Source organism: Mytilus trossulus, chromosome 12 (genome assembly GCF_036588685.1).
Source record: "Mytilus trossulus isolate FHL-02 chromosome 12, PNRI_Mtr1.1.1.hap1, whole genome shotgun sequence".
Classification (NCBI taxonomy): domain Eukaryota; kingdom Metazoa; phylum Mollusca; class Bivalvia; order Mytilida; family Mytilidae; genus Mytilus; species Mytilus trossulus.
In genome coordinates this window covers 42,431,182-42,451,582 of record NC_086384.1, presented here as the reverse complement: position 1 = coordinate 42,451,582, position 20,401 = coordinate 42,431,182, and the positions used below count along the sequence as shown (strand labels likewise).

At 32.0% G+C, this 20,401-nt stretch overlaps 2 protein-coding genes across 2 annotated transcripts; one reads left to right on the top strand and one right to left on the bottom strand.

Annotated features, from left to right (window-relative positions):
* Positions 1 to 1,813: 1,813 nt before the first annotated feature.
* Positions 1,814 to 13,764, bottom strand: LOC134693417 (N-alpha-acetyltransferase 38, NatC auxiliary subunit-like). Its single transcript, XM_063554230.1, has 4 exons — positions 13,720 to 13,764; positions 5,908 to 6,019; positions 3,308 to 3,379; positions 1,814 to 2,200 (listed from the first exon to the last, which is right to left on the bottom strand). Exons 1-4 carry the CDS (start codon positions 13,735 to 13,737, stop codon positions 2,088 to 2,090), a joined length of 315 nt encoding a protein of 104 aa, XP_063410300.1. The 5' UTR covers positions 13,738 to 13,764; the 3' UTR covers positions 1,814 to 2,087.
* A 168-nt stretch (positions 13,765 to 13,932) lies between these two features.
* LOC134692121 (cytochrome b5 domain-containing protein 1-like) lies at positions 13,933 to 18,626 on the top strand. The gene is made up of 4 exons (XM_063552541.1): positions 13,933 to 14,113; positions 16,488 to 16,564; positions 17,181 to 17,399; positions 18,049 to 18,626. Exons 1-4 carry the CDS (start codon positions 13,993 to 13,995, stop codon positions 18,277 to 18,279), a joined length of 648 nt encoding a protein of 215 aa, XP_063408611.1. The 5' UTR covers positions 13,933 to 13,992; the 3' UTR covers positions 18,280 to 18,626.
* The last annotated feature ends 1,775 nt before the right edge of the window (positions 18,627 to 20,401 follow it).

Sequence of the window (20,401 nt, the reverse complement as noted above, 5' to 3'; positions counted from 1 at the left end):
AGCAAGTTATAAGCTTCTAACAATCGAGAAAATGATATAAGCATCAATTAATATATATATTTATTTATTATACATAATCATTAAACGGTTAAACCATAAGAATGGGTACAGAGAAGACTAGACCAACATTGTTACTTAACCGGATTTTTTACGTTCTAATGTCACAAGTGATGACAAGTTATCTGTAAACATTCTGCTGGAAGACATGTCAACCTACTGGACACATCCAATTTTTAATTCATTGGTTTGACCTACCGGGGTTAGAACACACGACCTACCACTCTAGAATCCATGGAACACGTAGCATACAACCAAACAATGCTGATCATAATCAAAAAAAGAAACACGAAAGAAGAAAAAATCAATCTCAAAAATATATTTCATACTTTTATTTAAAAAGATAAATTAACATCATGAACTGCCTTATACATTAAAGACTTCCATAGAAAAGGCGCTTCATGATTTGGTTTAAATTAATTATAAATAATTATTTAAATTTTGGTCAATAAATTATTTTATCGATTAGCATTTAATGTTCAGTGAGTTGATAGTGTAAACATTGGTATAAACTATAGGCTAGCCTTCTGGGTTCAAAAATAAACCAAGGAAAGTAATAAGCCAGCATACTTATAGGGGTTTTTATAATCATGAGTTACCTTTTTCATATTTTTTTTCTCTTTAAAGAACCTGCCTTCAACCAGTTTTGGTACGACATTAAGATTTGTTTCAAATTTTTTATTTTGATTTGTATTCGGAACACTTATTTTGTTACCGTCACCGCTATGGCAAAGGCTGTAATCGCTGCTGCAGATTAAACACACTGTATGTAGTGTGCCAGTAGATAATTTGAAACTCGGAACTCGCATATTGATAATTGTGAAATACATGACTGAAAAAAATGACACTTCTAAAGTTTGGTAGTCGTTTCAAAAGTGAGGCATTTGCCTCATTTGCTTCCATTACGCTACGGCCCTGCTTAATCAATTGCATACCAATTACCATTGACACACACTGGTAGATTCCGTTTGACAGACTTAAAAACTACAATGTAATACATTGTTGATGCTTCCACAGCCAATCATAAAAGCACCCTAAGTCTTGCTTACCAGTATTCTACTTTGTCAATAAGTTACAAAAATGTTTTAAATTTGTTTTAAATTTACCATTCAAGGGTAATCATTCTAAAATAGATTGTCTGTTTATGTAAAAATTTCAAAGAGACGACCCTTATTTAACCCTGCAACATTTTATATGTGCTGGTCCCAAGTAAGGAGCAAGCACTACAATGGTTGTGGTATAACAAATTTGTTTAATGTTTTGTACATTAATCAGGCCATTATTTTTCTTGTTTGAATTGTTTTACATTTTTGGGCCTTTTTATGGCTTGCTTTATGGTATGAATTTTGATGTAAATATTGTTGAAGGCTGAAAGGTGATCTTTACTTGTTTACTTTTCAAACATTCATCTCTGGTGATGAGCTGTAACATAGGTGGATCCAGGGGGCCCCCTTTTTCGTAAGAAAAATTTGGTTGATTATATAGGGAATCACTGAAGTGTGACTAGAGCAGACCCACCCTTAGGTCAGTCAGCGCAATGAATCAACCCCTTTGATATAGTTTTTTATTTGATTCCCATATGAATATTAATGTAAAGTTTGGTTACATTTGACCTATTAGATTTAGAGAAAAATCCTTTCAAAATTTACATCGGAAGACTGGCCAGGAGATGAATACCATGTTATGGAAAAAACTCACAAAGTCTTTTAATTTAAGCCTGTTGAGCTAAAAAGAAAGGATTTGATAAACTATTGAACTGCATTTCTTAAATTTATTGAACAATAATATAAAAATATCACTAATCATAAATGTCTTCTAAAACTCTGTCATTTGGCCATGAGTAAGGCAACACATCTTCGAAGTCCATCCAGTTTCAAAGAAATAAGCATTGTGTTGTGATTATTCAACACCAACAATAAAAATCCAACACATTTCTTCTCTTTGTAGGATGGCTTGATATTCCAAACCATGTCATATTTAAAGTGTCAAGAATATCAATTAAGAAAAATATATATGACTATTTGTTTTCATCACAAAATTCCGTGATCATTATTATCATTTTCATCAATATGTACAGTGACTATCTGATGTCCTGGGATCATAGCAAGTCCTAATATTCTTGGATCTTCTCTGTCTTCTATATCTGAAAAACAATACAAATATTGAAGCTGATTCTAAATGACCTTCATCTCATTTCTAAAAATTATCAAGTAAAATAGAAATTTGAGATTGAAATATTTGTAGTAGATGAACAGAGGAATTAACAAGAATGTGTCCCATGGATGCCCCACTCCCACTATCATTTTCTTTGTTCTGTGGACCTTGACATTGGGGTCAGAATTCTAATCTGGCATTAAAATTAGAAAGATCATATCATAAAGAATATGTATACTAAGTTTCAGGTTGATTGGACTACAACTTCATCAAAAACTACCTCGACCAAAAACTTTAACCTGAAGCGGGACAGACAGACGGACGGACGAACGAACTAACGAACAAATAAACAGGCAGACGAACTGACGGACATAAAACATAACGCCCCTCTACTTTTTAGGTGGTGCTTAAAAACAAAGTGGTTCCAATATTGAAAGTAGCGGTATAAGAGTGTTGATGATCCACTTTTGGTGTTGTTGTTTTAATGTGAAAGGGGACATTCATTGCCTGTAATGCAAGGTGATAACTCTTATCACGTACACACAGTTCACATCATAATGCATGTGTTTATATTATATTCAGGTATTGGTTTTGCTCATTGTTGAAGACTGTATGGTGACCTTAAAGTTATCAATTTCTATGTCATTGGTCTCCTGTAGAGAGCTGTCTCATTGGCAATCATACCACATCTTCTTATTTTCATATCAAGGAATGGTCAGGATTTACAAGTGTCAACAATTTTCTTAAAATGTGTTGCGGTAGACATGAACATTTAGAATTAGTAGGAAACAAATTATTTGTTTGGCCTTATTAATTTCAAATACCATGGTATATAAAACGAAAAAAATACTGTATTACGAAGCTAGATTAAAACTGACGAGGAAAGGTTACACAGGGCCACCGAAAGCTTTATTATTGTGAAGCCAAGATGGTCGTGTGGTCTAGCAGGTGATTTGGTGTCACGATATCTCAGTAGCATGGGTTCGAAACTCGACGAGGGAAGAATGAAAAATTTGCATCTAACATTGTTGGGTTGATGTTTAGACGAGTTGTAAAACGAAAAAAATATATATACTTGTATATGGCTTTTACCAACCTGGAGATCTCAAATACTCTTCACACGAGCCTAATATTACATTTCTGTCTTTATCTGTACATAAAAATACTCCTAAAACAAAAATAAACAAAACATTTAAAAACATATGCTTCAGTCATATTATGAATAAATTAAAGAACCTTAGTGAGCACGCTCACATACAAAATTAATTTCCTGCCAATATGCACATCTAAATAGTATGTCCTTATTATCTACAAAATTTCATGAAATTTCATGAAATTCTGTTGTGTGGTTTCAGAGGAGTTGAGATGACAAATTGTTGCAGAAGTACATTGAAGCAAATAAATTTAAAGGGGTGTAACTCCTAGAAAAAAAATTGAATCGCAATTTCCCGTCGATATGCACAACTACATAGTATGTCCTTATTATCTGAAAAAGGTTTCGTGAAATTCTGTTGTGTGGTTTGAGAGGAGTTGCGATGACAAACTGTTGCAGTAGTACATTATAGTAAATAAGTTCAAAGGGGCGTAACTCCTAGAAAAAAAATTGAATCGCAATTTCCCGTCGATATGCACAACTACATAGTAGGTCCTTACTATCTGAAAAGGTTTTGTAAAATTCTGTTGTGTGGTTTGAGAGGAGTTGCGATGACAAACTGTTGCAGTATTACATTGAAGCAAATAAGTTCAAAGGGGCATAACTCCTAGAAAAAAAATTGAATCGCAATTTCCCGTCGATATGCACAACTAAATAGTATGTCCTTATTATCTGAAAAGGTTTCGTGAAATTCTGTTGTGTGGTTTGAGAGGAGTTGCGATGACAAACTGTTGCAGTAGTACATTATAGTAAATAAGTTCAAAGGGGCATAACTCCTAGAAAAAAAATTGAATCGCAATTTCCCGTCAATATGCACAACTACATAGTAGGTCCTTACTATCTGAAAAGGTTTCGTGAAATTCTGTTGTGTGGTTTGAGAGGACTTGCGATGACAAGAAACAGGACTGACGGACGGACAGACAGACGGACGGACGGACGGGTCAAAAACATTATACCCTCCGCAACTCGTTGCGTGGGGTATAATAATTTCTGCAAATAGTATGCATACTATTTTTCATATATTAAGAAAAAGTATTGACACACTAACTTCACAAAGTAAAATGAAATTTAAAGTTCTGCAAAAGTCTGCAAACAATTTGTTTTCTCTAACATTCCTGCACTATCCCAAAAACCTTATTATTTTCCAAGTTTTATAGCTGATTGTCAATTTTAACATGTTCTTATAAACTCAAAAGAAATACCTGAAGCATAATTAAATATTTTTTGCCTGTCAAAAGTCAGGCTCTTTGTAAGTTTTGTATGATTTTTAATCTTAGTTCATTTATATATTTCTTAATTTAGTATGATGTCCATTATCACTGAACTAGTATACATTTTTGTTTAGGGGCCAGCAGAAGCAGTCCTTCAGTGCAGGATTTTTCTTTCTGTGTTGGAGACCAATCGGTGGCCTTCGCTTGTTTTCTGCTCTTTGGACAAGTAATGGTCTCTTTGATGAGTTTATTTACAACCACTGCGTCGATGCCACTGCTGGTGGAGATTTATTTCCCCGAGGGTATCACCAGCCCAGTAGTCAGCACTACTGTGTTGACTTGAGTTATCATTGATATGTTCATAGTGACAGAATGATAAGTTACCTGAATTTTTTAAATACTTAGGCTTTTCTTCTTCAGGTAAAGACTACCTTAGCTGTATTTAGCAAAACTTCTAGGAATATTTGGTCTCCTCAATGCTCTTCAACTTGATACTTTATTTGGCCTTTTAATAAAATTGAGAATGGAAATGGGGAATGTGTCAAAGAGACAACAACCCCACCATAGAAAAAACAACAGCAGAAGGTCACCAACAGGTCTTCAATGTAGCAAGACATTGATTGGAGCGTCACTGATGAGTCTTTTGTAGTTGAAACACGCGTCTGGCTGAAGGTGGCTCTGGCCTATTCGAAGTTTCTATCAGAAGTGCCGTATTTTTGGTTACTTTATTCTTTAAAGAAAATGAATCAAATTGGTCGGAAAAAAATAGGGGGTCACAGACCATTAAAACTCAAAATTCTACTTTTAAACAAGCATGTATAAGGGACCATTTTTCAATGAAATGATAGGGAAAATAGAGGTGTTGACATATTTTTATCGGAATATCAAAAAAACGTTTAATAACAATTGGTCCAAAACTGTAATATGAAAAGCTTCAAAGAATAAAAAAACATAGGTCACTGATAAGGGAAAAAAAATATTTTGCCTAAAAACCCAAATTTTGGTGGGAAATGGTGAAATAGGTGAAATGTCATTTTGACCCTTTAACAAATACGGATAATAACGAAAATATTGTTTTAGTCACATAACTACAATGATTTAACTTTTCTAATCAATCAAAATATTTAAAAAAATTATATCAAATTAACGACAAATACTTTTGTAATTCACGTGTGAAATTATGCGCAGTGGAATAGTCCAGAGCCACCTTAATTGTAAAATTTTAGTCCTGGTATCTATGATAAGTTTATTGACGACATTCCCCATTTCCAATCTCAATTTTATACAATAAAATTTAGCGTTTGAACACAGCAAAACACACAGAAAAAATACCAATTAAAGTTCTCCCATCTGTCATCTTGATCTTCATACTTTTGTTCAACCATTTCTCTAACTTTATTTTTCCTGCAGACTTCTCACTATCTTCTTCTTTGGCATTTTCTTGCTGAAAAAACAAATAAGATAATTTCACATAACCAAAAAACACATTTAGCATTGACTTTCTACTATCAAGACACAATAAATGCAGATTTTCTTTCCTTTTCAGAATTCCAAGGGAGATAATTTTTATAACTTAATTGGGCAACAAGGATAAATATGTCGGTGATAGAATATAGATACAATATGCCAGTTCCAGGATATAATTTTATTAAAGAAATTGGTAATTTTTTTTCTCAAGTTAACCATTCATGTATGAGGGTTTTAATGGGGGTACTACATGAACATGATGAAGAATAAAGGTTAATTTTTTGCCAAATGATGTTAACAGTAATTATTGGTGCAAGACGATAAACTGAACTCTTTCTTTCAGACCAAATAAAAAGGGTCAATTTTAACAAATCACTTAGTTTTTTTCCCAAAAATAAAAGTAATAATAATTATTTGGGACCTTTAACATATAACGATACCGTTGATGAACCACTTTAGTATACATGCAGTCTGATTAAAATCAAACCTCTCAGCCCTCCCATTTCTGATATATGTCGCTGATTCAAGAACAGTGTTAACTATGAAAATAACCTAATTACTTTCATTTTAGTGAATCTATACAAAAACTTATTTAAAAATATTTATATGGTTTATAACATGATAAATTGGGAAAGATATATACAGGAATAGCATGTATATACATGATAAAATTATATGGGGATTAAGCCCCCAATTACGGTAGATAATTAAAAAAAAAGTTAGGGAAAATTTACCTTTGTCATTCTACTAATGAACTCAAAATCGTTAACTTTTTTCAGAATTTTTTTAATCCCTGAATTTGCGCAGAAATCGACTTCCTTTTTCTGGTCTTGTTTGAATGAGACTTTAAATAAAATAAATATGTATCAGTCTAGTAAAATATATGATTGGAACTCAATACTAATTCATTTTTAACATGTTTAATATGAAAAAACGTTACCTGCTGAAAACGTTTCTTTGTTTACATTGAATATGAAGTCATAACTTAAATAACGTCACAACTAAATCCCTTTACAACAGAACCAAAATCGGAAACGTTATGGTATTTCTGTTTCTTTTATTAGCATGTTTAAATTAAAAATAATAATTCATAAAGACTTCGTCCCCATTCACAGGTAAGGCCTGCCTCATATTATTGTTTTTTCAGGTAAGTAACTCATGACAATTTGATATACTACATATGAATAAAATATTAACTAGTGCCCCTTATTTTTAAAGAAATTGTTATCAATATATATCATGTATATATTAAAATGTAATTTTTTGTTTTTGGTGCAAATAAAAAAAAAAACTTGTTGCACGGATTTTGTAAAAAAAATGACAAAAATACTCTATATAAGACTATAACATGTAAAATCTCTATTACTTTTAAATTCAATAAACGGCTTTGACCTATCTGAATTTTATTAAAAGGGTTATTTTCGTACAATTAAAGATTGCTTATTTTGGCGTTAATATTGATTCACTTATAGGGTCTTTGCATCGGAACTTAACACATTTATCAAAAAAACAGTTGTTGGCATGACACGGGTTATGTTCTTCTCATATATGGACCATAATTTGGTATTCGGCCTTTGGTTTCTTTTTGTATCCTTTTTTATAACTTCTAAAATTTTAACTTTTATTTTGTGGGTTGTGTTGGTGTTAGAATAGTATGAATGGAACAATTGAGTTTTTCGAGAAAAAATTAATACATTTTGATTCACCGTTTACGCGACAGGAAACCAAACTTTATTTTCTTTATTTTGCACAATATAATTCAAAAGGCATAAATAAACACCATTACTAGTGTTACTTGCTTCATGTTAATATTTAAAATCTATTTTCAATGTTATATTAAAGTTTTTTTTTAACGTGACAGGAAACCATAAAAAACCAAAAGCATTTTTTTAGTTTTATTTTATTGCAAAATCTGCTTAAAATAATCTGAACAGTATACTTTTTCTTAAAATCCATCTTAAATGTAACAGTATTATAAAACTCCTAAATATGTGCTTGTTTGAAAACAATTAGTACAATTTATTCAGAATTTTCCATATTTTCTTCATTGATACAGGATACCATAATCGTTGTCTCTTGATGTTTTGGCCAAAAAAATATATTTATATTTGGTTTTGAAATTCCAGTTATATAAAATTTATTCCAAATCATTGGCAATGTAAAATTCTTTAAATCCAGTAAAGAAAAAAACTTTTAACTTGGAATTAAAATCTTTTAAAATAGGCACCATGTGATATTTGTGACCTGTACACCATCTACATGGTTTCCACATTTTAACCTATTTTAGTGGCCTAAAATCAATAAAGTACTTCCTTTCAAGTCATGCCTGGTAAAAGTTTACTTTTCCTTTGACAAGTTTATTGCGTTTCTGGAAAGTGTTTGCAGAACATGAATAAAAAAAAATAATTAAAAATTGTGACAAAGTTACCAACGGCGCAATCTCTTTGAAAATCGTATTTTCCTTTTTTAAACAAGTCGAAACAAGCCTACAGATTATGTTTGCTAACATCCCGTTGGAAACAAAAACAATGTTTAGAACTAGTATATTGTATGTCCGGAAATTTTTTCCCCTAATTTCGGTCATTTTCATACAACTTAAAAGTTGATACCGGTACCCCTTTTCAAAAGATGATTGCCAAAATCACATTACTGCATGAGACTCATTATGAGTATGCTCATACTCGATCGTCATGTTCGTAGCATCAACAAACTTGTTTCACAGTTGCATCACATTTACTTCATGATTTGTCCTACCATTTTCCAACCAGATGCTCCACAGGGCGTAGCTTTATACGACCGCAGAGGTTGAACCCTGAACGGTTGGGGCAAGTATGGACACAACATTCAAGCTGGATTCCGCTCTAAATTTGGATTGTGATTAAATAGTTGACACAGCATAGGTTTCTGACACAGAATGAATGTATTCAAATGAATTTAAATTTTTTGTTTTCTTTTAGAGCTATTCACTATGCTGTTGAATATTAATCCTCTCAAAAAAATGTTTGAAGAATTTTTTTTTTTATTTATGAAATTTCAAATGAGAAAAATTTAACCCAATTTTTTATTCACATCCCCGGCCCCTTTCCCTTATTCCAAAACTAATTTCAATTAAAATATTCTAATGGAGTTTGCAACAATTACTACTCATTTAAATACATGATGTAAAAAAACTGCTTGTTATCACTGAATGGTAAAGATTATTTAAATTAATCAGTTGGTAGTAAAAAGTGAATATACATTGTATATTGTATATAACAAAGATTTAAGTTGATTCTGGATAAAGAAAGATAACTCCAATTAAAAAAAATTCTTGCAAATATTTCTTGCTTACTATACTGGACAAAGAAAGATAACTCTTAATTAAAAAAAATTTTGCTATTTCACAATATTGTGAAATTAGATATTTCTTGCCATTGCACAATACTGTGCAATTGAAAAGACTTGCTATTGCACAATACTTAAAATAATAATTTTAGATCCTGATTTGGACCAACTTGAAAACTGGGCCCATAATCAAAAATCTAAGTACATGTTTAGATTCAGCATATCAAAGAGGCCCAAGAATTTAATTTTTGTTAAAATCAAACTTAGGGGACAACCATTTGATATTCTGGGGGGGGCCAGTAGGATTTGTTTTTGATCGGTTATTTATTTTTGTAAACTGAGAGGACAGATTATTCATTTTCTGCACCATTGAAGCAAGATTTTTCATTTTCATTAAAGCAAGGGACTGATTATTCATTTTCACAACTATATTTATGATATTTGAAAAACATACAATTTTTTAAATATTTGTTAATTATGAATAATACATGTATAGTCAAGTCATTATGTACAATTTAATCAGAAAAGATAATTATCCCCTGCAGAAATTTAAAGATTCAAGATTTCATTCATAACCTCAGACACATACTTTTGTACAAGAGGACAATATAATATACAAACATTTTAAGATAATACATAGCGATACAGGACAAACGAAACACAAATACATAGTAATAAGTATATTATAAAAGACAATTGGTATACTAGTAATTAGATTAAGTATTTCATAATTTTCTTCACGAAATGAATCATTTATATTCCCAAGTAATAATTTGGTTTGACCAAACCTAGCCTCTTTTATAAGTATTTTAAAACATATTTTGCCGAGCGGAGCGAGTCAAAATTTTTTTTTTTAGGGTTTTGGAATGCTGAAGGCCCAAGAAGCTATAGACCTGCTGAGTTATTTATTTTCAATACATTGCAAGTCAGGTTATTTATTTTCAAACTACCACAGAACAAACCATTTATTTTTGTGATTATCAAGGCTGAGTTATTTATTTTCAAAATCCTCCTGGCCCCCCCCAGAATATCAAATGGTCGTCCCCTTAGTTTAATTTTGGACCCTTTGCACTTTAATTTAGACCAATTGTAAAACTGGACCAAAAATTAAGAATCTACATACACAGTTAGATTTGGCATATCAAAGAACCCCAATTATTCAATTTTTGATGAAATCAAACAATGTTTAATTTTGGACCCCGATTTGGGCCAACTTGAAAACTGGGCCAAAAATCAAAAATCTAAGTACATTTTTAGATTCAGCATATCAAAGAACCCCAAAGTTTCAATTTTTGTTAAAATCAAACTAAGTTTAATTTTGGACCCTTTGGACCTTAATGTAGACCAATTTGAAAACGGGACCAAAAATTAAGAATCTACATACACAGTTAGATTCGGCATATTAAAGAACCCCAATTATTCAATTTTGATGAAATCAAACAAAGTTTAATTTTGGACCCTTTGGGCCCCTTTTTCCTTAACTGTTGGGACCAAAACTTCCAAAATCAATACCAACCTTCCTGTTATAGTCATAAACCTTGTGTTTAAATTTCATAGATTACTATTTACTTATACTAACGCTATGGTGCGAAAACCAAGAAAAATGCTTATTTGGGTCCCTTTTTGGCCCCTAATTCCTAAACTGTTGGGATCGAAACTCCCAAAATCAATACCAACCTTCCTTTTGTGGTCATAAACATTGTGTTTAAATTTCATTGATTTCTATTTACTTTAACTAAAGTTATTTTGCGAAAACCAAGAATAATGCTTATTTGGGCCCTTTTTTGGCCCCTAATTCCTAAACTGTTGAAAATAAAACTCCCAAAATCAATCCCAACCTTTATTTTGTGGTTATTAACCTTGTGTCAAAATTTCATAGATTTCTATTAACTTAAACTAAAGTTATAGTGCGAAAACCAAGAAAATGCTTATTTGGGCCCTTTTTGGCCCCTAATTCCTAAAATGTTGGGACCAAAACTCCCAAAATCAATACCAGCCTTCCTTTTCTGGTCATAAACCTTGTGTTAAAATTTCATAGATTTCTATTCACTTTTACTAAAGTTAGAGTGCGAAAACTAAAAGTATTCGGACGACGACGACGACGACGACGCCAACGTGATAGCAATATACGACGAAAATTTTTTCAAAATTTGCGGTCGTATAAAAATCGATCAAGGGCAATTAAGGGAAGGCAGCAGTCTAAAAATAATTGATTTTAATGACTCAAAACAATAATATTCCCAGTTATCGCTTACGTTTCTTTCGATTCTGAAGTCAAAATTCAAACCGGATGTACTGCGACAATACTAAAACGAACAATTCCGGACTCATTTCCGGGATTAGTTTTGTTTATCCAAATCACAGGAAATCATCGGCTTTTTAATATTTTATCTTTAATAGTGTAAGAATATTAATTAAAGTAGTTGCACTGGCTTTATTTAGGATGAAATTATTTAAAATTTACAATTTATTGTCTAAATCTTTGGAAGAGAATTTCAAGCATGCGTATTACATAGTAAACAAAACACGTGTGTTAGAAGTAAAAAAATATTTTTTTCTACAAAATTAAACCAAGTTTAATCATTAAATCATAATTGACAATTGTCTGACTTGTTGAGTAATTAAATATTGAAGCCAGTTGGTATGGAATTTTTATTTCTTTATAATAATAGTTTGGAGCTTGTGATTAATTGCCAGGTGTGAATTACAATGAATTAAAAACACAGGTAAAGAGATTAGCAATCATTAGCCAATAGCTCCCCGAGGCATTAATATAGTTATTAGGAAGGCCCTCAGGATTATAACACTTTATTGGAGTGGCAGTTTAATTACAGGAAATCGATAACTAAACAAAAATATGTTCAAAATGGCGATTTTGAAAGTCGATCTCAACGAAATGACCGAAATTATTAATGTAGAAAAATAAAATTTGACCAAAATCCCAATTAAAAGTTTAGGACATTATAATTTCAGTTTAGGACATGACTGGCAAATATGACCGTTTCCGGACCCTTGGTCCGGCGGTAAGGGCGTGATCACATGTTAGTCACATGTTTCACGTATGACCGGAAAATGATTAGAACTTAAGGACAAAAACAATTTTAATAAATAACTGGACTTCTGTTTCGTGTGAAATGTAACGCATAACAATAACATCATTTTTTTACTTAATTATTACGAAGATCAAAACAAGAATGTAAATCATCTCTGATTTACCTGTTTGAACATCTCGCGAGAGTTCATATTTGCATATTGTTTTTAAGAATTCTTTTACAACAAAGCAGATTACATCATCTACAATTTGCATTAAGAAATAGGACACAAAAGTCACGCCACTGTTCTTACAATGTACATCTGCTACGTAAATACTTATAGTTCTCGGCATTTTTTTCTGACTATTCTTATTGGTCGATGTTCTTTGTTATTTGAAAGCAAAAGTTACGAATTTGCTGGTGACAATTATCTATAAATCAGTCAGCGTTATGCTCTTCGGAAGCAAAAAGTAACGCGAGAAACAACACAAAAATACGGTTGTAGAATCTTTGAAATTTGTATATTTCAATTTTTTTTCTAGGGAAGAGTAGCATACACTTGTATGTTGATAAAAATAATGGCATCTTTAGATGTAGTTACAACTTTTCTTACAGTAATTCACAATTTTATCCCTTTTCTATAGTTATAGGAAACCAGCCCAATAGCAAATTATTTGGTCAGGTTGTTGTCACTTTGGCACATTCCCCATTTCTATTCTCAATTTTATAATATACATGTACTGTGTTTTGTGAAATTGATAAAAATATCAAACATTGTCAAAGGTGCAGGAAATTTTTAATTGGTTGTTCTGACATCATTAAATGGTAATCATAGGTGGATCCATGGGGCCCCAAGTCTCCCCTCCCCCTTTCGGAGGAAAACATTGGTTTATTATATAGGGAATCACTGAGGCATGACTGGAGCAGGACCCCTTATGAAAAGTTCTGGATCTGCCACTGGTAGTTTTATTTCGTGTTCTTCTGTGCATATAATATATACCCTCCCTTTACACCTTCTCAATTCTTTGACTGTCACAAATGAGTCATTTGTAGAGGTGGACAAATTATTCAGTCTGATTAACAATGAACTCAATCAGTTGGAACGAATTGACTATTGACATGGTACGATTTGTCTAAGACCAAATCTGGATGAACTGGTAACTTTAATTACTTTCAGCGTATTTTTGGTGAAAAGACACACATATGAGGAAAACTATTTCATAGATAGAAGAACACCTTTTTGTGCATAACTTATTTTTTGGGTGATTTATTTGTATAATATGGCTTGATTCGTTTGAATTGATATTTGGACGAAATTTACCATCACTTCGCCGGCCATTTTGGAAAATAGTGATTTCTACAAAACGACTGTGTTTTTCTTTATGAAAATTCGACGTAAAATTTTCACGAATTAGCAAAATTATTATAAATATTTATAATTTGAATTTTAGCATGATTTTTGAACTCAAATTATCCAGTGTACCGATACTTTGGCAAAAATGAATTTCTTTCGTTTTGTAAAAGCAGAAAAATAACTTCCGGTTTACTTGTTGACGTTAGCAACAACAGTTTCCTGAATCAATTTTGAGAGAAAATGGGACGGCCAAAGTATTTTACACCAAAAGAAGTTGCCGTTCATAACACTGTTGACGATTTATGGGTGTCATTCCTTGGAAAAGTGTACAATCTTACTCCACTTTGCGAAAAATACAAAGGTATTGAAATAAACCAGTGTCATTGTAAACAAAAAATGATAACAACACATACAAAATAAATAAATCAAAAGCCTCATACATGAAAGATAATATGGAAATCGTATTGCTCACCATTTCTTAATTACCTCCCTCTTATTAACTTATAAAACTCACATTTTGATGTCAGAAGTATAATAAATGAGGGTAGGAATTAATACACCTTATCGCTATTTGTCCGCCATTACTGGATATCACACAGGTTCTCGTAATATTTTGACGTCATAAAACAAAATATCTGACGCCACAATGGAAAAGTGATTGTTTTTTTTTTAAAGTTCAAGCGGCTGGGTCTGCGGGGATTAGCGATAAGGTGTATGCCCCTTTCTGTGAGGGTCTCATTGGGGTCTAAGCGTGACGCGGGATTGCCGCTTTTCTGTAAGCGTGACACGTGAAAGTCAAATTATTGTGGCATGAAAATGGGAAATGAGGTCTTGGGGGACCCGGGAAATGACAAAAGAAAATCATAATTGCTTACGTACATAGTGTAAGCGGGATACAGGAATCTGACAAAACAGTAAGCGGGATCCGGGATCAGAACCCCCGAATGAGAAACCCCTTCTGTCATACACAAATGGTCAAGTAATTGCTACTGTAAGCCTCAAATTGGATAGTGTGAGGTGTCATTTCGTTATCATAATACCTGTCACCAGAGAGCATGAATCTACTCTACAAATTTATATCGTCACCACTGCAATTCGAACCTGGTTGTCTGTGTGACAATCAGTGAGTTTAACCACTTGTAGTCGCACTATCTGGGCGTAAATAATAGTAGACTTATAAGGTTCTGGATAGTTTTATTACATTGACTGAAGCATCAAAAGAAACCCTTGTATGAGGTACAAAGGTTATGCCTCTACGTATATCTACATCATATGCAGAACTCTGTCAAATACCTGAAACAATCGTGGAATTCCTCCAATACAAATGATACAAAATCGGAAACAGCAAATAAAGTAAATGAAACGTCTGTTCGGTTTGAACATCAATCCACAATTGAATATAGACTTAATATAAATAAACCGCCAAAAGATATATAACCAATGAAATAGCAGACAGTGTGCGGTCAAATCAAGCGTAAAACACTGACCATCAGAATAGTAGAAGTGAGTAACAATCAAGGCCAAACTAGTCAATCGTCAAAGTCCGTAAATATAAAATACGAATAGTACCACTCATAATTAATTACAATCCGTAATTAATCTATCTGAAAACGAAAACACAAATATGCATTAGGAATAAAATCATCTTTATTTAAAGTAAATTCAAATAGGAAATAAAATATAAATTACAAAATCATATTAGTATTTATTCAATCATGAATAAATACACGCTAGCACATACTGATCCAAAGAATCGATTCCCTAGCTCAATTGATTAAGACTGGCTTTATATGTTTTATCTGTACTAAGGAGGGGAAGCAAACCCCCTACACTATTCCACCACAAGAGTCATCAAATCTTTATATATGACTCTAAACAACACAAACCCTGGGTGTATTCTAGATAACCATCGTAGATTTTTTAGTTGGGCGCCAAATGTAACCGGAGAGCATGAATCTACTCTACAAATTTATATCGTCACCACTGAGATTCGAACCCTGGTCGCCTATGTGACAGTCAACGTACATGTGTTAACCCACTGAGCAAAAGAATCAATTCCCTAGCTATAAAGTTGATTAAGACTAGCTTTATAATATGTTCTATCTGTACTAAGGAGGGGAAGCAACCCCGCTACACACCTCAGACGTCTCAAAATAATTTTTCATTACTATCATTTTTGTTAATGTGATTCTCCAAAATCACTCTATATTTTTTTCGTCTTAAAAAAGTATGCATTTTATGGTCATGCACCAAATCTTACTGTTAACGTCATTTGGCAATTATTTTTTTTCACCTTTATTGGTCATGAAGGTACCCTTTTAAATTTATATGATAACCAGATGGTACACTGTATGTTTTTGTGATTTAAAATGAGAAGTTTATACATTAATGTGTGGTGTGTATGTACAAATTAATCTTGCTGTTGTTGCAAAATCAGGACCAAAAGGAAAAAAAGACGAAACTTGCATAGGATGGGGCTTCATGAATCCTAAAAAAAAAGGGGGGAAGGGTTAAACTTGGGCGCATGGGAGAGCATTTTGAGCTTAGTTGTTTTATATATTTTTGTTATTGTACATATATAACTTGTTTATATTTTCTTTACCTGAATTAAATGTAGCTAGTGCCGTGTAATATTGCTAACTTTTTAACAACCATTATGATTTGCATTGAACTAATCTTTCTTAATATAATCCTTAATTCTTACCTTTTCATCATTCTATTCAATATTTTAATAGGAGATGTTTTACTGAAGCCCATTATTCAAGCAGCTGGTGGTGATATATCACATTGGTTTAATCCTAAGACAAAAGATGTAAGTTTCTTTGTTAACACCAGATATATAAAAAAGAAGATGTGGTATGATTGCCAATTAGACAACTTTCCACAAAAGACCAAAATGACACAAACATTTACAACTATAGGTCACTGTACGGCCTTCAACAATGAGCAAAGCCCATGCCGCATAGTCAGCTATAAAAGGCCCTGGTAAGACAATGTAAAACAATTCAAACGAGAAAACTAACGGCCTTATTTATGTAAAAAAATGAACAAAAAACAAATATGTAACACATAAACAAACGACAACCACTGAATTACAGGCTGTATGTTTACATATGATATCAGGATTGTATTGCCAATAAAACATAGAAAACATAGATAAGTTAAAACTTTTCACTCGCTTCAAAATCATATTCCCAAAAAATATTGATTTTCTTGAAATTAGAATTTTACATCTCTTAAATGAAAAATGTTGATACAATTATTTTAAAGTAATCCTTTCAATATGCATATTTGTTTTGATGCAAAATTACTGACCCTGTCTAGGTCTGGAGGGGTAAATTAATGGGATTTATATTACATGTAAAATATCGGTTTGCATTCAGTTTGGAAACCGCAATATATCATTTAACCCAATGTATACATTTCAGATCCGTACACATGTAGATCCACAGACAGGGTGTGAAATACCATACTGTCCTAATGGCAGATTTGTACATATACCACCACCTTATCCAGATTCATTTTGGGCCAATGACTTTGGAAGGCCTTGGTGGAAAGATGACAGTTATCTAGTAGGAATTCTGTCGCAGAAAACAAGAAAAGTCAAAATAATCAATACACTTACATCACAGGACCATGTTATTGAGGTAATTGTCAATCTTATTTTGTATTTTATATATTTTTTTCAATAACTAGGAGTTTTTGTACAGCCAAATGAAATAAAAAAGATTTTTTTAAAGAAGTTTAAAGTTCCTGTTGATTCAATCTTTGAACTCCACATGAACAGAGAAGTGAGAGAACAATAGATTTTTTTTTAATTAATCAATGGTATATTTCATTTTGCTAAAAATTGAATAGCCTGATGAACATGATTTTAATTCTGATAAGGTTTTATTTCCTTTTCAATAAAAGGAGATGTAAAACAGTTTAGTTAATTGTATTTTTGTCACTCATGCTCAGATCAGATTAGAAGTAATATATGATAGTTTCATTATTAGAGCTCAGCAGTATCTGCCAAACTTTCTGATGTACTCTATGTAACTGTATTTTTATGGTGTTTTTTTTTTTTTAAATTGTTCTTTCTAGTGTTTTGATTCAGTTGTTATCCCCTGTTTTTGTTATGTTGCTTCAGTCTTCATTTTCTATGAATTTTTATGTGAAATGTTTTGTCTTTTCATCGACTTTTGATTTTTGCCATGGTGCAACACCCTGCTGACAGTTTCTCTCAAATTTATCATTGCTTATGATTCCTTGGTTTATCAGCCTCTTTTTTTCATAATATCAATTTTTTTTCAGGTTTGTTCAGAGGAGATAATGACGGAAATTTTAGAACGGTACCTGAAATACAATGCACATGCTGCAAGTTATACATGGAAATATGACAGTCGAAATCTTGTAATGGGGAGTACGTTAGAAGAAAATGGTATCGAAGATGAAGATGAGGAATTTTATAAACTGAGCATGAACGATGATACATTCTTACAAGCAATCCATTTGTATTTCAATGATGATTTAACCGAGGCATAACTTTCTTACAGAAATTGTTGAATTATTATACTTTTCATAAGGTTCTTTACCTTTGGGGAAAACACAGGTTTCGTTGAATCCAGTGAAATTTTGACACTTTTGATAAAATTCCCTCTATGGAGAATATTAGCAATCAGATTGTTATGAAATTGAAAATATTTCAAAATTTACAAAAATGAACATCAGTTCTGCTCTTTATCAAAGAATTAAAGAATATGACAAGATTTGAGTGCTACATGTAATTATAATAAATATAAGGACTGCCTGTGAAAAGAGAAAAGATTATATGAAGTTTAGAGATTTGTAATATACTTTATTCATGTAAATAAACTATTATTTGTATTTTATTTAATTTTAATTGCATCAACATCTAGCTTAACAAAAGTGCCTTGCTGATCATATGTCTATTTAAAACTAGTCATGATTGAATTTATGATTAAAGTCTCTTAAGATTAAGGTTAATGGAAATATCATAAAATTAACATAATCAATGCAAACTAGTATTAAATGAGGTTCAGGTCCGATGACACCTTTCAGACAGACATGTTCACCTTACAATCATTCCATACACCAAATGTTATAATCAATTGCTTATTATATTATCAGACCTAAGTTTTGAGGCCTTTTGTTGCTGACTATGCAGCATGGGATTTACTTTGCTCATTGTTGAAGGCTGTACAGTTACCTATAACTGTTAATTTCTGTGTCTCTTTTGGAGTGTCTCATTGACAATCATACCACATCTTTTTTATACCAACCATCAAAACTTGCCTTGACCAATGTACTATGAAAATGAGGTCAACATCAGATGAACCCTGAGAAATGGGTACACAAACATTCCATACACTGGATTGAGTTGACTAATTGTTGATATACATGTAGTATCTGAGCTATGAAAAATAAACAAGGAACCATGAAAATGAGGCCATGATCATATATGAACCCTGTCAAAGTCATTTACTTCTTGCAATGATTCCATGCACCTAATCTAGATGACCAATCGCTTATAGTACCTGCAAAAGACTGTCAAAACTTTACACAATTGATATAGCAAGGCTCTCATATAAACTTATCCTATTACTCATAAGTGAGAAATTCAAATAACAAAATAATTACAATTATCATAAGCAGTCACTGATCCATGACAATGGACTAACATCAGAAATTTATAAAATATGGCATGTTATCCTACTACACTTTTTATAAAGACTGACATTACTGCCTACAAAATCAATACCATCATTTTCCCTACAATGACAGTCAACTTTGTCTGAGGAAGTTGAAACCTTAGTGTTTATATAATTGCTAATTGAAAGATTTTAGAAAGTTTTGTTATAAATGATGTCAGCACTAAAGTTATGGCTATTGAGGTGATGATAGCCTCTGGGACCCAGCAGTGGTACATATCAAAGGAAAAAACAACACTTTATAAATCTCATTTGTCTGAAGAGCTTTTTTGCATTTATTTCCAAAAGGAACACAAAAAGCTAAATATATGAAAGACAATGCAAGGATGCATCATAATTGTTTATCATTTATCCTTTATCAATCAAGGAATAGAACTGAAGAATTATACAAATAATCATGAATCCATGAAAGAAGGCAGAATAAAAATTTGAAATTGTTGACAACAAATTTATTTAAATATTGCATGAAACACATCTAGGAATTGACATGTTAGCATGTATTATACTGTAACAAATGCATTTGGTGTGTAAAATCTTCATCTAAAACATGTTTTACATGTCAACTAATAAAATATCTATGGTTTAAACACACAAATGACTAAACAAAGTACAACTATACAGAAATTCAAGGGAATAACTCTCCAGAATAAGGGGAGATAATTCATATAATCCCTTATGCTATCTACATTGTACAAGGAAGGAAGAAATTATGGTGTATACCATTAAAACATATAAAAACCCCAAGGCACATCCTAAATAGGGTAACCACTCATACAATTATTAAAATGTGTATGTAGTGAGAGGTTTTAATCAACCACAAATAACCAATTTCCCTTTCCTTTAGGACATTGAATGCATTAATTGAACAGCCTCATAAATGGAATCCACTGGTAGTTTTTTTGTGTGAAAAGTAGAATGACCTTTAAAGGAAAAAA

Bases quoted from the DNA above. Each gene is read 5' to 3' on its own strand.
- LOC134693417 (XM_063554230.1), bottom strand. The intron at 3,380-5,907 runs GTATTTTTTCTG...TTTTTGTTTTAG, and splicing joins AGATGGGAGAACTTTAATTG to GAGTATTTTTATGTACAGAT. The intron at 2,201-3,307 runs GTTGGTAAAAGC...ATTGTTTTTCAG, and splicing joins AGAGTATTTGAGATCTCCAG to ATATAGAAGACAGAGAAGAT.
- LOC134692121 (XM_063552541.1), top strand. From the start codon at position 13,993: ATGGGACGGCCAAAGTATTTTACACCAAAAGAAGTTGCCGTTCATAAC. The intron at 14,114-16,487 runs GTATTGAAATAA...ATATTTTAATAG, and splicing joins ACTTTGCGAAAAATACAAAG to GAGATGTTTTACTGAAGCCC. The intron at 16,565-17,180 runs GTAAGTTTCTTT...TATACATTTCAG, and splicing joins TTAATCCTAAGACAAAAGAT to ATCCGTACACATGTAGATCC.